Source organism: Lepidochelys kempii, chromosome 8 (assembly GCF_965140285.1).
Source record: "Lepidochelys kempii isolate rLepKem1 chromosome 8, rLepKem1.hap1, whole genome shotgun sequence".
Taxonomy (NCBI): domain Eukaryota; kingdom Metazoa; phylum Chordata; order Testudines; family Cheloniidae; genus Lepidochelys; species Lepidochelys kempii.
This window is the reverse complement of record NC_136387.1, coordinates 12,544,982-12,567,250: the sequence shown is the minus strand read 5'-3', so window position 1 is coordinate 12,567,250 and position 22,269 is coordinate 12,544,982. Positions and strand designations below refer to the sequence as shown.

The 22,269-nt window shown below is 45.2% G+C and overlaps 1 protein-coding gene across 5 annotated transcripts in view; it reads left to right on the top strand.

Annotated features, from left to right (window-relative positions):
• JADE2 (jade family PHD finger 2) overlaps positions 1 to 22,269 on the top strand; it is a 156,388-nt gene that overhangs the window by 94,407 nt on the left and 39,712 nt on the right. For all 5 annotated transcript variants that reach the window (XM_073355547.2, XM_073355546.2, XM_078853993.1 and 2 more), the window contains 2 exons: positions 14,304 to 14,515; positions 20,289 to 20,456. In XM_073355547.2, the coding sequence (XP_073211648.1) occupies positions 14,304 to 14,515; positions 20,289 to 20,456 (380 nt within the window). The remainder of the gene's footprint in view (positions 1 to 14,303; positions 14,516 to 20,288; positions 20,457 to 22,269) is intronic.

Sequence of the window (22,269 nt, the reverse complement as noted above, 5' to 3'; positions counted from 1 at the left end):
TTTGTTCTCCTGTTATTTCCACTCATGGAACCTCTGGGCCCTTACCGCTGCCATTACCCCTGATCGTACTAGGATCTCTGCCTTCAGACGGGTATAGTCAGTGGCATCCGTGGCAGGCAAGTCAAAGTAGGCTTTCTGGGCCTCTCCACACAAAAAACGGGTGAGAATGCTGGCCCACTGCTCCTGGGGCCACGCCTCACGCTGAGCTGTCCTTTCAAATGAGAGGAGATATGCCTCTACGTCATCTCCTGACGTCATCTTTGGCAGACAAACCAGTGGCCCTCAGGGTTCGCGTCCCGTCGGACCCCCGGGCCTGGGTGGCGAGGATCTTCAGCTGGTCCACCACCTCTCTCAAGAGGGCACAATCTTGGGTTGCCTGGCTCATCAATAATTGATTGGTTTCCTGCTGTAGCTGCATAGACTCCTGTTGTGCCATTGCCTGAACCCGGGTGGCCTCCTGCTGGGCTGCCGTGGCTTGTACCAGAGCTCTGACCACCTCCTCCACTGTGGTACAAAGCAAACAAACAAACCAAAAAAAAAAAAATCCAAAACCCCAGTGCACACTTTTTTTTTTTAAACCTCTTTCTTCCTCCACGCTGTGAACAAAGTCCCACTCCTGACACCAGTTGTGACAAAGCTCTGTCCTTGCCTCCGTGGGTCCCGCGTTTCCTGGCGGATTTCACTAGCCTCAGAGGCTCATTGTGATCCTCCACATAACCCTTCTCTCTCTAGAGACAAGGGTCACAGTCTACTGAGCCATTTTCATCAGAAGCCAGCAAGAGAGGTGAGGAGAAGTTATCCTTCCTTGCACAGTCTCTGTTCTCTCCCAGTCTCAGTGATTAATCAGGGGGTATAGGTGGGTGGGAGCCCGGGCCCACCCTCTACTCCGGGCTCCAGCCCAGGGACCCTAATAGTATCAGCTATGGTAGCTGACCTTTTAGAAATATGACATGTACAATTCCCTGGGCTACTTCCCCACAGCAGCCCTCACTTCCTCAAGCTCCACTTCACCCTTACCTCAGGGCCTCCTTCCTTGTGCCTGATACGGTGTGCACTACTCAGCCTCTCCAACAGCACAACTTCCTCCCACAGCTCCTGACATGCACACCCACCTGACTGACTGGGAGGCTTTTAACTAGTTTCAGCCAGCCCTTGATTGGCTTCAGGTGTCCCAATCAACCTAGCCTTCTCCCTGCCTTCTGGAAAGTTCTTAATTTGTCCCAGGTGTCTTAATCGACCTGGAGCAGCTGCCATTTCACTTATCCTGGTACTAGGGATTTGTTTAGCCTGGAGCTAATATATCTGTCTCCCACTACTTTTCCATAGCCATCTGGCCTTGCCCCGTCACAGTAGTTACCTGGGCACTTTCTGAGACAAGTAAGCAGCTTTCCTGAGAAACAAAAGATTATCAGAGTAAATGTAAAATTTAGTAATTGATCACATAAAAAGCTTTAAGTCAGTTAAAAAGACCTTCCTTTGTCATGAGCACATGCCAGTAACCAGCTACTGTATCCTGTAAAAATATACTGTTTAAAGAGCTCCTGCTTATAAAGATGAGCTCAACATTTAAGCGTGCCCGCACGATTATTTGTTGCTGCTGCAATGTGAGATAATAAAGAAAGTGGATCTAAAGTAATTTGGATCAGACACTGACCAGATTTATAAGTATAGGACATTATAGACAGCACAAGACCTTTCCTTTTAGGAAGAAGCCATGCCATAAGTCTTTGGTTTTTTATTAAGATTTCACGCCGCACATTGTGATCTCCATTAAATTCAAAGCTATTGTAGGATTGTGGCTAGAGAGACTTCAAAGCCTCAGACTGAAAAGTCCCTTTGCCGTGATAGGCACTTCACACACACAAAATCCCAGAGAAATTGCTAAAAATGTTGATGCCTGAATCAGTCTTGCTGAAGGCAGAATGAACATTTTTAAGTATTCCTCGATTTAATCCATACAGTAGATGCTGCTTATATAAATTCACTGTGGGCTTTATACACGCAGGGCTCTACGGTGGGCACTTGAGGTGTTCTTGTTGTTTTATAGGGATAGCAAGAAGCACCTGGGTCAGATTTACTCCTGGTGTAGCGGGGATGGGGTAGAAGTTCATCATAGTATGTGTAAGATATGTCTCTGTGATGATTAGAACATCTCAAGTCAGTGGAGGTGAAGTCCATCTTAAGTGAACATTGCTGGAATAAACTGAGGTCGGTGGAGTTGGTGCATTAGTTATCCCTTTGGGAGGGGCTGCAGAGATTAAATTGAGCGGGCGTTTACTGAGCCACAGCTCTGCCTACAAGTGGTCTGAGTCCCCTGATCACTGCACTTGTACTAACAGTAACAGCTGATTAGAGGCACTACCAATAACTTCCTCACATTAGGCAAACACCTTTTCCCTTGGAAATAGAACCATTGCATGGCAGATGGAACGGAGCATAAGGCTTTGGAGAAAGGTTCCCAGATATGCATTCAAAGTGGGGGCATGAAACAAAACAGTTGATCGGTCAGAGTCTATTCACTGAGCTTTCACTGCTTCACTGGGTAGTGAGCCTGCTACCTCATTTTTATGCTTCACTAGATATGATTTTAATCATCAGTATTTTTAAGTGATACTATTGTCTCTTTTTGGATCTAAATCTGATTCTTGTAGATCCAGAAAGGAATATACTGTAGCCAGTCTTACACTCCTAACTAAGATATAGCTATATTGCTCTCTTTCTGAACCCTAACAGTATGGAAGTCAAGTTAGCTACCTCAGAAGGAAGAAAACTGACTTAATGTTTTACAGGGTTTGAACTTGTGGCTCTAGGGAGTTTAAGGGTTATATTCTTGATGCTGAGACCGCTAAGTCAGTGCTCTATGTAAGAGTCGCAGCTTGTGAGGTGTTAGCTGTGTGCTCTATCTCATTAACATGCCATTGTCCCAGGGAACACCATTGTCTCAGAGAGGGTGCAACAGCAGCCAGCAGGCCAGTGGTTAATTCTCATTCACATCAGGCCTTTCATCTGAGGATCTCACAGCCTTTTAGAAACCTTAGGTCTGAGTCTCCACTCACGCAACTTTTACACTAGAGTAAATCCATTGGCTTCAGTGGAGCTACTCCTGATTTACACTGGTGTGAGGGAGTGGAGAATCAACCCCAACGGGTCTCGGGACAGCCCTGTGAAATAGCCATGGTTTATTATCCCCCTTTATAGGGGGAAGGGGTTACACTCTGGGATAGTGGTGGAATCAGAAATAAAACTCTGGTCTCCTGACGTACAGTTCCCTTCACTAACCACATCCCAGTGCTTCTGTCATTGGCTGTCTCCTGGGTCTTTTTCAGACCTCACTTACCCGGGTTCTACACTGGCGTAACTCCATTGACTTCTCTGGTCTTAATCCTGATTTACACTACAGCAATATCAAGACCTCATTTTTATTTTGCTCATACCATCTGTAGGATGAAGATACCAAGGGGCGTTCTGTCCCCACAATGCAGTAAGTTTCACATACGCCGCTCCCAGTGGGTTGTGTGGAGCCCTAATCAGCTCTAATCAGCTGTTACCGTTAGTACAAAAAGGAGCCCTGTCCTTTTTGTAGTGGGTTCCATTTCCTTTAAATGACAGACTGACTTTCCCCTTTTAATTGCCTTCCAACCATCCTGCTGCCATAAGGGATTGTTAATGTACAAAGGCTTTGACTGGAATCTTCTGCTAGTCGTCTATTGTTAATGGCCATAATGTACTATTTACCCCTGTGTAATCCATATGCAGAGCTCCCACGTTGTGTGGTTTCACAAAGATGTTCAACTCCGCAGCTGAATCCAGGCTTGCGGTAGTTATTGTTAATCAGTTGAGAAAGCTTATCTCCATTAATAATCCAGGCTCTGTTTGTTTGGATTTTTGTTTTAGAGAAATCTTGCCAGTTTGGGGCTGTTTTATAACATATCTGTACGGCAGCCCACAAAAAACATTCCTGAGTACTGTGTGTGCGACTGAGAACATAAGCTCATTGCACAATCAGTTTAAGGGTGGACTTGTTTGATGCTAATAGAAAAACCAGCAAATCCTCCAAAACTTCTCATTGTATTAACAATCTACAAGTGAAGGACATTTAAGACACAGAGTGGATGCGTATCTACAGTGTGGAAGTATCTTGAGAACAGATTTAGGGCCAGATGCTGGTCTTAGTTACATCAGTGTCAGTCTGTATTAACTCCATTGGTGTAAATGAGAACAAAATGTGGCTTTTCGTTATTTACTATTCACGGCCAGCAGAGCAAATGCCATTTTGCAAATGGATTTGACTTCTTTTTTTATTTCAATCATTGGGATGGAATATTAATGATGATGATGATACTAGGCACCTAAAGGCCACTAACTGAGTTTGTGGCCCCATTGTGCTAGGCACTGTACAAACACATAGTAAGAGACAGTCCCTGCCCTAAAGAGGTTGCAGTCTAAATAAAGAAGGCAGGCAAAATGTGGAAGGGGAAACAAACATACGGAGAGGTATGGTAAATAAATAACTTGCTGGAGAATGGCAGAACCAGGATTAGAGTCCAGGTGGCTGAACTCCAGTGACCTGTCCACTAGTCCATACAGTTTCCACTTACACCTTTCCACCCAGATCCAATCGGTGAAGACCTGCATGGGCTTATCTGAAAGCAGAAATGGCCCATAGACCTTTACTGGGCTGATTGTTTTATTTCCAGGCTGTCCATGAAAAAAGTTAGAAGGAGGAATCAGAGAGTCAGATTCCGATACTCTTATTCCGGTTCAGCAGCACTTTACTCCATGAGTAGTCTCATTAGCTACAGCCAGATTACTCAGGGAGTAATGTACAATTGCATGTGAGTGAGGGTATCAGAATCTGTCCCAGAAATGGCAAAAGTTAGGCATTGTGACTCAAGGGAAGAAGAAAAAAAAGAAAAGAAAGATACTTAAAATGATAATCCAAACTAATTTTGTGTGAAAATAGCCTTGGCCTTTAAGCTTATCTCACCAAAGCCTGCTAGGGAATCTAGAAGTATTTGCAGGTAGCTGTTCCATAAGCCATTTGCAGAGGTGAAACACAGTGACCCCCTGAAAATTAAAGCCTTAGATGATTTAACTCCTCACGGAGACAGAGATTGCGGGAGCACCCATCTACTGTTAGCTTACAAGAGGTTGGTAGGATCTGTGGTCAACAGTGGAAATGTAGGTTTTAGCTCTCTTGGTTTTATTCGTTTTCAGCATGATCTGTTTTTCTTTGTAGTTGTTTATTATTTACAGAAACTCTCTTCAAAATAATTGCTTCAGTTTCAAACAATATTCAGTCTTGCTGCTGCAAGGGATGAAGTAGCTTTAATCAGAAGTGCTCCAGGACAACTCTGCGAGTGAAAAGCATTATTACAGAAAGACAGCAGATTATTAAGTGGTTTCTAAAACACTTTGTCATCATCTGAAATTTGAGCAATAATTGATGTCAGTGGGTGGCATAAAGGGTGATAATTGGTTCCTGTAAATCTTTTAAGTGCATTAGCAGGATATGATTATAACGAAATACCTAGAAGTTTTGCTTCACGTGTTTAGCTCATATGCAGATTGTATGCTTATTATTTATTTTATTGGTCACATTATATATTAAATTTCCATTTATAACTGGTTAACGTACGATGATGAGATATCGTAAGCATGTTGTAGAGCATGGGTAGTTTGGGCTGTAGATAGTTATAAACACGTACGTGGAAGATCTTATTGACTGTTGTAAGCCTTAGTTATAACCAATCTGTTCACCTGGTGGAGTCTATAACAGTCTATAACAATTGATTAATCAGTTATTAAAACATTTATTAATAATTAACCCTTTATAAAATGATACCTTAATATAAAATGTGAGCACTTTATTTGTTGATGTGTCTGTACCGTGCATCACAGCAGTATCTGAGCACTTCTCAGCATCCCTGGGAGGGAAGGAAGTATTGTTACTCCCCTTTTTACAAACAGGGAGCTGAGGCACATAGAGATTATGTAACCTTCTTACAGTCACACGTTAATTTTGTGGCAGAGCCAGGAACAGAACCCATGCCTCTTGACTCCAATGAGTGATGATCATATGGACAGTGGTCTGAGGTTTTCAAAGCTGCCTGATTCATGTGTTTTGTGAAGGGATAAATAATGCTTCCTTATTCACTTTCTCCACACCATTCGTGATTTTATAGACCTCTTATCATATCCCCCCTTAACTGTCTCTTTTGCAAACTGAACGGTCCCAGTCTTTTCAGTCTCTCCTCATATGGAAGCTTAAAAGCTGTTCCATAGCCCTAATAATTTTTGGTGCCCTTCTCTATACTTTTTCCAATTCTAATATATCTTTTCTGAGATGGGACGACCAGAACTGCACGCAGTATTCAAGGTGTGGACGTACCGTGGGTTTATATAGTGACATTATGATATTTTCTGTCGTTATTATCTATCCCTTTCCTAATAGTTCCTAACATTCTGTTAGCTTTTTGACTGCTTGTTTGTTCATAGCAGTTTTCTCTCCAAATATACTCCATAGGGTGAAAGGGTTTATTGTTTCAGTAAATTGATTTTAGTAGAGTGCAGTTTTGTTGGAAATAAGTCTCAGTTTTGCAAAAGGTGGCCCCTCCTGCTAAATATTTTTGCCCCAGCATGCCAAGTAAATTGAAAGCAGAATCCGGAAAGGTAGAGAATGTATTTTAGCAAAATAATGTTACTGCTTCACATGCAGTGTATAAGGGAATGCGTCTAGTAGTTACTTTGGTGTCAAGCCTGAAGTTCTGAGTTCCGTTCCAGCCTATGCTACCGACTTCCTGTGTGACTTGGATGAGTTACTTTACCTCTTAGACTCAGTTCCCCTACCTGTATAATTGAGCAAATAATATTTACCTACCTATTTACACACCCTTAATTAGTGAGTGTAAAACACTTTGAGAACTTAAGCTGAAAGGTGCTACATCCCTGAAAGTGCAAAGTAACAATACTTTGCACTTTCAGGGATGTAGCACCTTTCAGCTGAAGTTTGTGGTGGCTGTTTGTTAGTCATCACTCCAAGGGGCTCTCATCCCATGAGCCATGAGCCATTAGTACCTTTCTCCCACTTCCTTCAGAATCCGACAAGGAGGCTGTGCCTGGCCTCACAGTGAAGAGTTAGATTCAGTGCTACTTGTGGTTTGGCCTGTAGGGAATTGTATAAGAACTGGGCCTCTAGTCTCTCCACAGAAACTAGCTGTGTCATGTGAGTCAGAAGCGTGGTAACCCACAGCATTGGGGCCTCCAGGATTTGATGGGGATGAGGCAAAAGGTTAATTCTAATAGAGGAACATGATGGGATCCTTAGGAATCTGTCAGTGGTGCAGATGACTCCACAGTTATGTGGGTAGGGAGAAAATGAGGCTTTGTAGAATAGTTCCCTTTCACACGCCCAGAAGGCACATATACTAGGAATAGCCTCCTGTTAGGAGCCAGTTCCAAATAATAGGTATGTGTTGTCCTTTCCTAAGTCATATCTGGAGACCTCCTGGAGTGAGTTATAGTCGGACAACTCCTCCACCTCGTCCGTTACCTTCTTTCCCCTCTATGGAATGCTTAATTTGGCTGGGTACATCATACCCTCTTTTTCCTCCTGGCCTGTGCAGTGGTGTCCCAATCTGGGAAGGAAGAGGCTATCAGCTTTACCTTTGATCGTGGACTGTCATAGGATGATGTGGAAACTGTACTTTTCAACTTGCATAGGTTCTACAACATCATCCCATCAGGAGGATGAGGTTCCTGTCACCGCAGAGAGGGATGGAGTATGGCCTCTAAGGGACATTGTCCATCTAGTAGACGCACCGAACACTCCCCAGGATTCTGGGGATCTTTCCACAAGTTAATCCACACATATACCAGGGGAGGGCAGGATGTCTTGCCAGTGCCTACAGTAAGCTGGCATTTGAAGTGTCCTGCTGGCGATGGGACCGTGTAGGCATGGTAAGGGTCTGTGTTTGCTGGGAGCATCAGATTAGGGCAGCACTGGAGGCCTCATGTAAGATAATGCTGATGGGGCCATTCCTGCGGATTTGGAGGGGGAAGATGGTGCTTTGCTGTCCTCCCACTGAATCGTCAGAGCCCCAAATCCAGGAAGTTCCTGTAAAGGGAAAGGTGGTGCTTATCCTCATCTCCTGTCACTTCCACACATGCAGTCGATTCTCGCCATTTATGCAGGCTCCCTCCCGTCCACAAGTGTATTTTAATAGGATGACTTGCCCCTATATCTCTTACACTCAGACAGTCAGCTAATGGCTAGGAATGGGTGACCCTGACAAGCTTTGCAGGTTCATTTCAGTTCATATCAACACCCAGAAGTTCTAGTTTGCTCATATGAAAAGTTCTGAACTTACTTGGTGTATAAATGGGCCTAGTTAGAAATTTCATGAGGACACTCGTCAGAAATGACCACCCCCAGCATACTCAGCATTAAAATATCTGGGAAGGGGATCTGGATGGCCTCATGGAAAGGGTGATAGACATGGAGCCTTTTATTTCTTGGCTAGTGTTTTGAATAGGACCCCAATCTGGCAGTGTTTACAGGGACATGAATATTAAACTCTCACCTCCAGACATGGTCCCTCTAGGTCAGGATCAAGGCCCATTGTCAGAACGGTGTGGGTTCTGCCAATAGGTCTTAACTGAATAAAAAACTATTTCTCTTGAGCTATGTTTGGAATCCAAAAACCTGATTCTGATCTCAGTAATTATGTGCGTAAATATGGAATAACTCCACGGACTTCATTGCACTTATTCAGTGTCACCAAGATCAGAAACTTTCTCCTTTTTCATCATGCCATATTGAAAATAACAGCATCAATACTGCATACAGCATGGGATATTTTGGTTGGGTATTTTTTTGGTTTTTTGCTAGACACTCAGTACAGATAGCAACTTTCTCTGCCAAAAAGATAATTTTATGAATGGAGTTTAATAGTGACAACTTTATATGATGCAGAAGAAGATAAATGGGGCATAAATGGAAAAAGAACTTCACTCTTAGGCACCATTGTTTAGTGATTCATAAGCCATTAATTGCTTTGTACTCATCAAGTACAATTGTCACTTCAGTAGACTCCACGGTATTCTGAATAGAGCTTGGCAAACTAATTCCTCATGTAATTACATCTATATAGAATTAATCCTGTGGGAATTCTGCGCCAATGCATACGTGCAGAATTCATGTCCCCCACAGATTTCTTTGCTTCGCCGCAGAAAAATGACTTTCTGACAGGGAAGCAAAAGGAAGCTGCAAGAGTGGTCACACACCACTCCCTAGCAGATACGTCCTTTCAGGCACCCAGAGCATCCAGCAGAGTGGTGAATCACTGCAGAGCTGGAGACATCCCAGCCAGTGGCTCCTACCCTGAGCCAGGATCAGCTGCTAGTCCCAATTGGGCTGGAGGCAGGAGTGGGCGGGACTTCCTCTTCCCCTGCAAGGAGAGGCTGGGGCTGTATCAGACCCACTCCCAGGAACCTCCCCTAGCTGCAGGAAGTTCATCATCATCCCCTGATTCCTCCCCCCATTGTTCCTCAGCTGCGCGGGGAGGGATCATTGTATGGGGAGCTGTTCCTCCATTCACCCAACCCCGGTGCATCCGGACCTCCCATACCCAGACACCGCTGCCAAGCCTCACCCCATACATCCAGAACCCCCATAGCCCTCCATACCCAAACCCCACACCACTGAACCTCAATCCCTGCATCTGGAACTCCCCTGCACCCAGACCCTCTGCTTCCAGGCCCCCACCCTTGCACCCAGACCACCCCCCACTGATCTCCCTGCACTCAAACCCCCACACTAATGAGCTCACCCTGAGCCCCCACATCCAGACCCCATGCCACTGACCCCCAGTTGGCTGCACCAAGACTCCCACCCCACCAAGCCCCACTCCCCCAGCACCCAGACTCCCCCGCTAAGCCCCAACAACCTTCACCTGGAAGCCTCTGCAGAGTCCCATTGCACCTGGAACCCCACAACGAACCTCTGTGCATCCAGATCCCTCAGACCTAGACCCCCCACTGAGCTGCTTATACCCAGATTGTCCCGCACAGAACCCTCTCACCCCACAACTGGATTCCCCCACACTGAGCCCCTTCATACTTGGATCCTGCCTTCTTGAGCCTGCCTGCCCCACACCTGGTGCACCTGGCACAGGAGGGCAAGGCTCCAGGGTGTTTCTGGGGCAGGTCCAGGCCTTGTGTTGTGTCAGGATCAGGTGCAGCCTCACCACTGAGTCCGTGTCCCAGGGGCGGGGCTGGGAGGGCTGCAGGGTGATCTCCCACCTTCATGCAGCCAGTGGCCTGTGCTCCCCACTGCCCTGCTGTAACCTCTGCATTTATTTATTGACAAATAAAACTTGCAGAATTTTAAAATATTGTGTGCAGAATTTTTAACTTTTTGGCATAGAATTTTTTATTTTTTGGCACAGAATACCCTCAGGAGTTCCAAAATGTATGTTTGTTTATGCATGATTCATAGATATGCCATCTGAAAAACGAAATATTTAAAAAAGTGATGAGCAAGTGCTCATTCAGTACAGGTGTTGCTTGTAAATTCTACATGCCGTTCACAGGCTGAATTCTGCTCCTGAGTGCATGTCCAAACTCCACTGAAGTCAGACTCACTTTCAAAACTAAGTAGGACATTTGGTTTTTAAGCCGTGAGGTGGGAGCAGTTTGACATCGACATTACCTTTCCTGTGGGTTAGGCTGGCAGTGACAGGGTATCACTATCAATTAGAAATGTACAACCTTGCATAGGAAAATGGGCTGTAACAGATGGCGGAGGAATATAGAATTGCAATTATGAGAAGTTTGTTTCCACTTGGAGTGTAATGGGTACTCTCCAGGTGCCAGTGTGATCCTGACTCCGGAGTTTGGGTCAGTTTTAGGTTTCCTATGGAAACCACCTTCCCTCTTTCTCCTACTTCAGGAATCGCAAACACTGAACAACACTCTTCATAGTCATTTCTTATCTGCTCAGAGGCTGCTCTAGACTCAGCAAGCTGGCTCTGTCAGGTGCGGTATGCAGAAAACTCTTCTGCTTCTGTCCCCAAGGAACAGAAAGAGATTTTAATAGTGACTTTCATTTCCAAAAGAGTGAAAAACAGAGGCTGAAATATTTGCTCCAATAACAAAGTTGTTCAAATGGTCTGTTCCTAAAGGGACCCTGCCAAAGTGAAATGAATGGGCCAGGTTTTCACACAACCCACTCTCCCTGCACTGGAGAAGTAGGCTGCACCATCCTTAAGGATGGCACATTCCATTTGGCTCTCCCTTGTGGTGGCGCAACTCCCAACCCAAGGTAGTGGCAACCTCTAAGCTCTGAAGCATGAGGCGTCTTGAACCAGATTGCCAATGAAGGGTGCTTGAAATAGTTACATGACTGCAGCTCTCCAAATGCCTGTGAGGCACCATGTGCCAGATTTGGGCTCTGAAATGATCACGCGCATCCATTGGGCTTGCTTGCAATAAAACAGGTAACGTCAGGCTTCGTTGCATGTTGTGGCATAACAACTCAAGCGCTTGAAAGGGCCCTGGTAGGGAATGGGTTGACTGGCTTAGATTGTAGCTCAGATTGACGCAGACATGTGAAATGCCAATCCAGAAGTTTGCATAGACTTGTCAAACCAAAGTGAACCCTGCCAATGGAGGAGCATGGGAGAAGAACTTAAAAAGCCAGACAATGGCCTGTTTCAGAGTAGCAGCCGTGTTGGTCTGTATCCACAAAAAGAACAGGAGTACTTTTGGCACCTCAGAGACGAACACATTTATTTGAGCATAAGCTTTCGTGGGCTACAGCCCACTTCATCGGACGCATAGAATGGAACATATAGTAAGAAGATATATATATATGCATACAGAGAACATGAAAAGGTGGAAATATCCATACCAACTGTAAGAGGCTCATTAATTAAGATGAGCTATTATCAGCAGGAGAAAAAAACTTTTGTAGTGATAATCAAGGTAGCCCATTCAGACAGTTGACAAGAAGGTGTGAGGATACTTAACATGGGGAAATAGATTCAATATGTGGAATGACCCACCCACTCCCAGTCTCTATTCAAACCCAAGTTAATGGTATCTAGTTTGCATATTAATTCAAGCCTGTTTGTTTGCCCACTTCTCCCTACATGTGCCCTCCTTGCCTAAGGGTTTTTTTTTTTCCAGCATGTTATTGGGTCTTTAGGACTTTGTGCAAAAAGAACACATCCTGAAGGCCTTATCAGCAAAACTCCCCTGGAAGCCATTAGGAGTTCTGCCTGAGGATATGGGGCTGCATCCTGGTACTGATGATATTCCTGGAAGCTTTGCCACTGGCTTCAGTGGGCTCAGAATTTAGCCCTGCGTGAGAACTTCAGGATTTGGCTCCATGTTAGTTCAGTATACAAAATCTGTGCACCATACAGCCACTTAACTTTTTAACATGAATTTATCTTTGCCTTTTCCCTTCACTGTTCATAAATCAAGAATTGTTCCCCTGCTGTCCAGCAGCAGAGAAGGTAGAAAACCTCTATAACAAGTACTCTGCAGTAATCTACAGTAATGGTCCAAACCACTGTAGCTACTTCGCTGTAAACTGCAGTGGCTTGTTACTATAATTGTTGCAAATTGCAGTGTTTTGTTTTTTAAATAAAGGAATCCTGGTATACTGAAGCATCACAAGTCAAGTTCCTCTGTTGCCTTTGTACATATGACAGGTCCCCTCATCTGATCATTATTATATATTAAATAATCTAGCCCACTAAAGTTCAGAGCTTAAGTACTCCTTTTCTTTTTGCGAATACAGACTAACACGGCTGTTACTCTGAAACCTAAATTACTTCTGTAGATCTTCAGTGTTTAGTTGGAAATCATCTTCTCCTTACCACTGACAAATATTCCTTACCTGCATGTTTTGATTTTGTTATAATTCTGTGTTCTCCCGCCTTATGGAAAACATCACAAAGACTGTGGATGTTTTTTTAATTTTGCTTTTTCTTCTTTCCTTCATTACCTGAAGTGACCAAATGCTGTTTGTAACATCCTAGTTGTTAAAAGAAAAGGAGTACTTGTGGTACCGTAGAGACTAAGTACTCCTTTTCTTTTTGCAAATACAGACTAACACAGCTGCTACTCTGAATCCTAGTTGTTGTGCAGACAACTATGATCTTACAAACAGGTGAGGGGAGAAACAACAGGAGAAGACGAATTCCTAAGCAAAAAAAATCTGCATTTCATGGCAATATCCTTAGCATTCCATGGGGGAGCAGCAGGATTGTTTGCAAATACAGTGTTTTTCAGAACCTTCCAGTGAGACTCCCTTGCAGTGGTGAAGGTGAACCACAGTTACGCTGTAGTTAGACTTTCCATGAAGATTGAGGGCCGTGTCCTGCCATTGATCAGCGAGCTGAAATCTTATTGACTTCAGCGCAGTGGCAGGAACTGGCCTAGAAAGAAGCAGCTGAAGTGGAAGACAGTGAGAGACTGAGTTCATTGGGACACTGTTCAGCAATGGCAGCATTTCACTGTCAACAAGCTACTGGGGTAGCATCCCAACGGTAGCAGTGATTATGGATATGTCACGGCCACTATGGAAAAGTGGTATCATCGCCATATTAGGGGTCGTCGCTGAGGATAAGCCTCTGGTGGTAGCATCCTCACCACTAGTTGTCGCTAGAGGTGCTAGTACAATGAGAATAAAAAGTGAGACAACAGATACAAGCCCAAACCCTCCCCCCGTAACTGACCTTCTGGCTGGACTTGTACTGACCAGAAACAAAGAACATTACCCTCAATTTCAGCCTTTGGCTCCAGATTTACAGTTCTATTTAATTAGTCTTTAAAGGGTCAATTTTCACAGTTTTAACAAATAAAGCATTGACTTTGCATTGCCAAAGCTTGTCTGAGCCCTTCCTGCAGCAAGCATCTTCGGAAGACTCGTCTCCTTGAACATTTAAACTGTCAGACCTAATTATCCGCATTGGTTCAGCTGAATGGCGTTTTTTCCCCTCTGCCAACAGCAATATTTTGAAACATAAACTGTATCCATAGTTAGAAGCGTCAGTTTTCTGAATCACAGATCTTATCATTGTCGTGAATTCACCTCTTAAGTTAAAGCCTTAAGTGTCTCCTTTGTGAAATACAGCTTTGTGTAAGGACTCTCCAAACGGAGGGCTCTGTGTGCTCCACCCCAGCAGGGAAAATGTTCTAGGGACAGCAGGGCTGGCGGCCTTTGTTTTTAAGAAGCGAGGCTGGTTTAATTGTGAAGCGTCAGTGTCATTACTCTGCCTCTTGCCTTTCAGAAAAGCCACAGCTGGATGAGATCACCTTGGAGAGAGTGCTGGAGGAGCTGGAGACGATGTGCTACGAGAACATGAACATTGCCATTGAGACAGAGGAGGGCCTGGGCATTGAGTACGACGAGGATGTGGTGTGCGACGTGTGCCGGTCCCCAGAGGGAGAGGATGGCAACGAGATGGTTTTCTGTGACAAGTGCAACGTCTGTGTGCACCAGGTGAATGACGTCTGGTCGTACGTGGGCCGGCGCTATCAGCGCCTTTCAGCCTGATGCGTGTATCTGGCCTTTGATTAGCTAGAAGAAACACTGGCTTGACATTGGAAGTCTGAAATAGTAACGCATGCTACTGCCTTGGGCACCCTCTGCCATTCCTGCTGTGACCAGAGTGCTTCACCCCACCTCTGCACCTCAGATAAACTTTTGGGGTGCCCTGGAGATTTGCTACCTTCTCTTAAATTGCTGTGCCGGGGGTGGAATTCTTTGGTCCTTACTTGGGGTTAGGGTGTACAGCGCTGCATCGGGGCAGTACGGAGCTACAGCAGCCCAGAACACACACCCGAGAGGCATTGTGCCTTAACGGGAACCCAGAGCACAAAGCAACACAAAGGAGTGGACGCAGCCAGTATGGCTCCCCTAATGTCAGTGGGTCTCAAGCAGGGGTACATGTACCCCTGGGGGTACGCAGAGGTCTTCCAGGAGGTTGTCAGCTCATCTAGATATTTGCCTAATTTTACAACAGGCTACATAAAAAGCATTAGCAAAGTCAGTGCAAACTAAAATTTCATACAGACAGTGACTTGTTTATACAGCTTTATATATTATATTAGAGTTTTTCGACCTGGGCGTGGTGACCCCCAGGAGGGCTGTGGGATGGGTTTAGGGAGGTCGCAAGTGCAGGGCTGGCATTAAGAGTAGCAGGCAGGGACCCCACGGAGCTAAGATACATGCTGAAGCCCAAGCCCCGGTGCCCAGGGCTGAAATCAGACTCCTGAAAGGGGTAAGTAGTCTGGAGAGACTGAGAAGCACTGCCTTATGGAATGAAAACCAGGCTGCTATGGAAGGGTCAAATCATTGCACTTTCTCCTCCTCACCTCCCTGCCCATTTACAAGTGCTCTGGCACTCTCTCTGCTTTTCTCCAGAGAGTAGGGAGGGAGCAGAGGGACTGTAGTTCCACCTAGTCCTTCCCTGCGTCATGCATTAAGAGGAAAGGTTCCTTGCACCACTGCCCCACACGTTGCCTGTGGGCCAAACAGCAGCTGGCTCTCAGCTTTGACTTAGTAAGTCTCCCTTGGAATCCTGCAGGGCTTTGTCTGAGTAAAGACTGAGGAAAACACGAGTAAAGGTGCCATGATTTGATTGTGATGTAGCAAACCTCACAAGTGCATGGTGCTCAGTGCACATCCCTAAGTTGATAGTGGGACACGCTTTGCCTCATGACATCATGCCTGGCACATCCAGAGAGCAAAAGAGGGGTTCGCAGACTCTCTGCTCATCTAATATTTGTCTATCTTCTTACTTTCCCTGCCCTGTGTTTGTCTGTATTCATTGCTATTTATCGTAGGCTGTGCCTTTCCCTAACCTTATTCTGCGGTCTCTTGTCTTCTTGTTTTGTCCGCTACCTCCCATTCTTTGCTATTTTTTCACCCCACCCTTTCCATTTACTGTGCCAGCTCTCTTTCTCTCTCCCCATTAAAGAGCTCCCATGGGAGCTTTAATGACCACGAGTACCCAGAATATAGATGTGGCTACAGAGGATCTCTGTTATGCATCACTTGAGGTATGCTTATTGCAAGACTGGACACTCCTGCATTTGCCAGAAGGATGGACCGATAGGTTTCTCCTCACATTTCTCTTCTATGGCACTGATCTTATAGCACTGGATTGTGTGTATAAGCAACCACCCAGCTTCAGTAACATTCTCTGACATGGCAGGGTTTATAGCCCAGCCTGTTGTCAGAATGCAGGATTGGATTGGATTGGATTTTTTCTTTTTTCTTTTGCCTGAATATTTGTTTTGTAGAATTGAGTGTTAACGCTCCAAGTACTTGCTGCAAGGAAGGAAAAAATATGATAGTGTCTTGTGCACTCATTTGTATGTCTGTGTGCATGCCATTTTGTGCAGGAGGGTGTGTGTGTGTGAGTGGGTGTGTGTAAGTTCACATACTCTAGAGAGGCCAATTTTCCTATTAATAAAAGCCAAATTGAGTAAAATTTTCAGAAGCACCTAAGTGACTTAACAACTTGAATCCCACTGAGTTTCTATGGAATTTGGGCTCTTAAATCACATCTGTGCTTTTGAAAATTTTACCCACTGTCACTTCAAGGGAAAGAAAATTAGTTAGGTCCACAAATATCAGGTCAGCCATCAGATAGATATTGATTAGCTGAGTTTGAGGCATCTGGTGTAAACAAAGGATACCTCTTTAAGATTGGATTATATACAGTATTTGAAGGTGTCTCTCTTTAACTGGGTCTGGTGCTGATCTTTGCTGGCAGTATTTGCATCATAGCTTCTGGGAAGTGGGGGAGCTTTCAAGATATTTGTTGTCGATGTAGGCGGCTGTTTTGGATGGTTTTCATCAGTGAAACAGGTTCTGCAGAATATCAAGATGATTCAGAATTTTCATTACAAACCTATGGTGGAAAATCCAGGCATGGAGGTAGCGCACCTTCCCTGTGCAACACAGGCAAGGAAACAACACCCTTTCCCCATGCAACACAGGCATGGAGACAGCAAGCCTTCCCCGTGCAACACAGACATGGAGACAGCGTGCCTTCCCCGTGCAACACAGATGTGAGACAGCATGCCTTCCCCGTGCAACACAGGCATGGAGACAGCGTGCCTTCCCCGTGCAACACAGGCATGGAGACAGCACGCCTTTCCCATGCAACACAGGCATGGAGACAGCATGCCTTCCCCGTGCAACACAGACATGGAGACAGCGTGCCTTCCCCGTGCAACACAGGCATGGAGACAGCATGCCTTCCCCGTGCAACACAGACATGGAGACAGCGTGCCTTCCCCGTGCAACACAGGCATGGAGACAGCGTGCCTTCCCCATGCAACACAGACATGGAGACAGCGTGCCTTCCCCGTGCAACACAGGCATGGAGACAGCGTGCCTTCCCCGTGCAACACAGGCATGGAGACAGCGTGCCTTCCCTGTGCAACACAGGCATGGAGACAGCGTGCCTTCCCCGTGCAACACAGGCATGGAGACAGCACGCCTTTCCCATATAACACAGGCATGGAGGCAGCGCACCTTCCCCGTGCAACACAGGCGTGGAGGCTGCACGACTTCCCCGTGCAACACAGACATGGAGACAGCGTGCCTTCCCCATGCAACACAGGCATGGAGACAGCATGCCTTCCCCGTGCAACACAGACATGGAGACAGCGTGCCTTCCCCGTGCAACACAGGCATGGAGACAGCGTGCCTTCCCCGTGCAACACAGGCATGGAGACAGCGTGCCTTCCCCGTGCAACACAGACATGGAGACAGCGTGCCTTCCCCATGCAACACAGGCATGGAGACAGCGTGCCTTCCCCGTGCAACACAGGCATGGAGACAGCGTGCCTTCCCCGTGCAACACAGGCATGGAGACAGCGTGCCTTCCCCGTGCAACACAGACATGGAGACAGCGTGCCTTCCCCGTGCAACACAGGCATGGAGACAGCACGCCTTTCCCATGCAACACAGGCATGGAGACAGCACGCCTTTCCCGTGCAACACAGGCATGGAGACAGCACGCCTTTCCCATATAACACAGGCATGGAGGCAGCGCACCTTCCCCGTGCAACACAGGCGTGGAGGCTACACGACTTCCCCGTGCAACACAGGTGTGGAGGCCAACATCAGGGAGGATTTTGCTCTTCAGTGTGTATGGCCACTGCCACCTGAAAGCAGAAAGTGGCAGCTAAGTAGCATTTACTCATGTAAGTAGCCATAGGGGCTTCCTAGGGTCCAGTTGGTTTACTCGGGTGGGCGGGAGCTTCTTCCACAGGGAGAGGCTGCAGAATTAGACACTAATGGCCTGATCCCGTGCCACTGAAGTCAATTTGAGCCTTTCCATTGACTTCAGTGGGCTTTGAATCAGGTCTTAAATTATCAGCTAAGTCTCCTGCCAGAGCTCTACACTAACTCTAAGCTAATTTCTGGCCTGACTCACACTGCAGGCAACAAGGTTACACAGTGTGTACATCACGGTAGCGGGCCCTGTGAGTCTATTCCTGACCTAATCCCCTGTCCCTCTGCCTCCCTCAGCACACATTTCTAACCTCTATTTGAATTCTCACACAGTGCTAACGGGCTGTGATTTCCCCACTCCAATGAGAGAACATGGTTACAGTCCCCAGTAACGAAAGAGTTGTCATGGTGGGCTGCGTTTCCTCTGGAAAGAGCAGCATCTGGTTCCTGCTGCATGGCCCATCACAGCAGGCAGGCAGGCTGAGCAGATGGCCTGTCTTGCCCCTGTGTATCTTACCTACCAAGTGCTGATCCCACCCGCAAAGCAGGTCACGATCATTTTCTGTGTGCCGTCAGATTTTATGAACCCTCTAAAAATGAGAGACAGAGACTTAGATAAGATGGGAAGATGGAATGAGCTGATCTTGGTCTGTGCACCTTGGAGCACTTTTGTACATTTCCCAGTCAGGCTGATCTCAGGTGGAGATCTCGAAGAAGTGCTGACATACACTTTGCAAGGAAAATATATTTTCATTTGAAGATTTTGCAGTTAGCTCCTTTTCAGACCTCCAAGCAAGAGACAGCATGCATCTCATAAATGGGTATTCGGTGACGTTGCTGCTGTGCCTTTTGCAGAAACAGGAATGTCAGAAAGATGGACATTAAAGGTAGTTGAGTGGGAATTCCTCTCTCTTTAAGAGTTTGTTCTTATTGTATCTCTGGCCAATGAAATCCATGCTCTTCAAATGCTGTGCTTCCAGGATGAATGAGTATGGAAGTGAGAAAGAGGATATTGGATTTTCTTAAAAGGCACTGAAGTAATTGGAATGATTGACATACTAACCTACAAGCCAAATACACCTCTCAACCCACCAGAAGGGAAAGCACAGTATCTAGGACACCTTGTGAATTCTGATGCTGCTCGGATTAGAGCTTGGCTATATCTTTCTGTTAAGTATATGCAACTCATTGAGTGGCAGAGGGTCCGGTGGAGGACCTGCAAAAGCCATGTTCTAGCTTATCTGAGGGAGGGCAGGTTGTCTTAGCACAACATCACCGACTGACATGTGGGAGATCAGTGAAATGAATGCTGCCAGTCCTAGCATAGCTGGTTTTATATTACCTTTAAACTTTAAAATGTCTTATTCAGGGGACTGCTAATAAGAGAGAGAACCTTCCACCTCTAGGTCACTGATCTGAATAGGACCCAGACTTGGAAGGACTGAAAGCTATTGCTATTCTGGTAGCTCTTCGGTAACCTGTGTGACGTGAGCCTATGGTCTCAGTCCAGTGCCTGCTGGACATCCACTTTTCAGAGTCTGTTGTCTTCACTTGCCTCCTTCATTGATGATCTCATCAGAGAAATCAAAGCCTGTGAGAGAACAAGTCTCTCAAGAACATGTGGAAGGCCTGTTAGCAGAGCAGCACTGGGAAACCTTCACTGCTGCTGCCTGGCATGATACAAACACGCTTGGGTATTCAGGCCTTTAATTAAACTACAGGGCATATCTCTAGGGGCAGAGCATCAGTACAAATCCGATAGATAGATAGATAGATAGATAGATAGATAGATAGATAGATAGATAGATAGATAGATAGATAGATAGATAGATTTAAACCAGTTGTCGCTGATTGATTCATGTCTGCTTTTAATTGTTATGACAATATCCAGATGCCATGGCATTAAGCCACCCATATAAAAATGTGCAAGTAAATGAATAAATACGGAAGTGTATTGGTGGGGTGCCCTTCCAGAGGAATATGTGGTATAGCTAATGCAATGTTTCTTGTGTTTGCACAGGCTTGCTATGGAATCCTAAAAGTTCCCCTTGGGAACTGGCTTTGTCGAACCTGTGCCCTTGGAGTTCAGCCAAAGTGTCTACTTTGCCCGAAGAGAGGGGGAGCTTTGAAACCCACCCGGAGTGGGACAAAATGGGTTCATGTTAGCTGTGCCTTATGGATCCCAGAAGTAAGACTTTATTCAACATGTTCTCCAGATGTGGGTGGGATGAGGTTGGATGTGGATTGTGGTTGGTCTTAGCGTGCCCAGTACAATCAACGACCCTGTACTATTATCACTTGTTTCAAGCTTTCCGTAGTAAGGGGCAGGTAACTTGGACTGGCATTTTCAAAGAAGCCTAATGGAATTAGGCACTCATATTCCTTTGAAACTACCTGAACCTACTTATACATAAACCTTTGGAAACCAGAGCCCTGGTGATTTCCAGCACTGATCTCAGAACTTTCACTCATGTTCTGTGCAGCAGTTCCAAGCTGTTCTCATAAAGTCTGGGCAGTATAAGAGCAAAGGTACCAAGGCATGGGATAGTGAACCAACAGCAGGTACCTACCATCCTGCTGTCTGTACCTACCCTTTCTGCTTGTAAACACTTGTTTTTAATAAAGTAAATACTAATGGAAACTGTGTGATCATGGGAGACTTTAACTTCCCAGATATAGACTGGAGGATGAGTGCTAGTAATAATAATAGGGCTCAGATTTTCCTAGATGCGATAGCTGATGGATTCCTTCAACAAGTAGTTGCTGAACCGACTAGAGGGGATGCCATTTTAGATCTGGTCTTGGCGAGTAATGAGGATCTCATAGAGGAAATGGTTGTAGGGGATAATCTTGGCTCAAGTGATCATGAGCTAATTCAGTTCAAACTGAATGGAAGGATTAACAAAAATAAATCTGCAACTAGGGTTTTTGATTTCAAAAGGGCTGACTTTCAAAAATTAAGGAAATTAGTTAGGGAAGTGGATTGGACTGAAGAATTTATGGGTTTAAAGGTAGAGGAGGCCTGGGATTATTTTAAATTAAAGCTGCAGAAGCTATCGGAAGCCTGCATCCCAAGAAAGGGGAAAAAATTCATAGGCAGGAGTTGTAGACCAAGCTGGATGAGCAAGCATCTTAGAGAGGTAATTAAGAAAAAGCAGAAAGCATATAGGGAGTGGAAGAAGGGAGGGATCAGTAAGGAAAGCTACCTTATTGAGGTCAGAATATGTAGGGATAAAGTGAGACAGGCTAAAAGTCAAGTAGAGTTGGACCTTGCAAAGGGAATTAAAACCAATAGTAAAAGGTTCTATAGTCATATAAATAGGAAAAAAACAAAGAAAGAAGAAGTGGGACCGCTAAAAACTGAGGATGGAGTGGAGGTCAAGGATAATCTAGGCATGGCCCAATATCTAAACAAATACTTTGCCTCAGTCTTTAATAAGACTAAAGAGGATCTTAGGGATAATGGTAGCATGATAAATGGGAATGAGGATATGGAGGTAGACATCACCATATCTGAGGTAGAAGCGAAACTCAAACAGCTTAATGGGGCTAAATCGGGGGGCCCAGATAATCTTCATCCAAGAATATTAAAAGAATTGGCACAAGAAATTGCAAGCCCATTAGCAAGAATTTTTAATGAATCTGTAAATTCAGGGGTTGTACCATATGATTGGAGAATTGCTAACATAGTTCCTATTTTTAAGAAAGGGAAAAAAAGTGATCCAAGTAATTATAGGCCTGTTAGTTTGACATCTGTAGTATGCAAGGTCTTGGAAAAAATTTTGAAGGAGAAGGTAGTTAAGGACATTGAAGTCAATGGTAAATGGGACAAAATACAACATGGTTTTACAAAAGGTAGATCGTGCCAAACCAACCTGATTTCCTTCTTTGAGAGAGTAACAGATTTTTTAGATAAAGGAAATGCAGTGGATCTAATTTATTTAGATTTTAGTAAGGCGTTTGATACTGTGCCACATGGGGAATTATTAGTTAAATTGGAT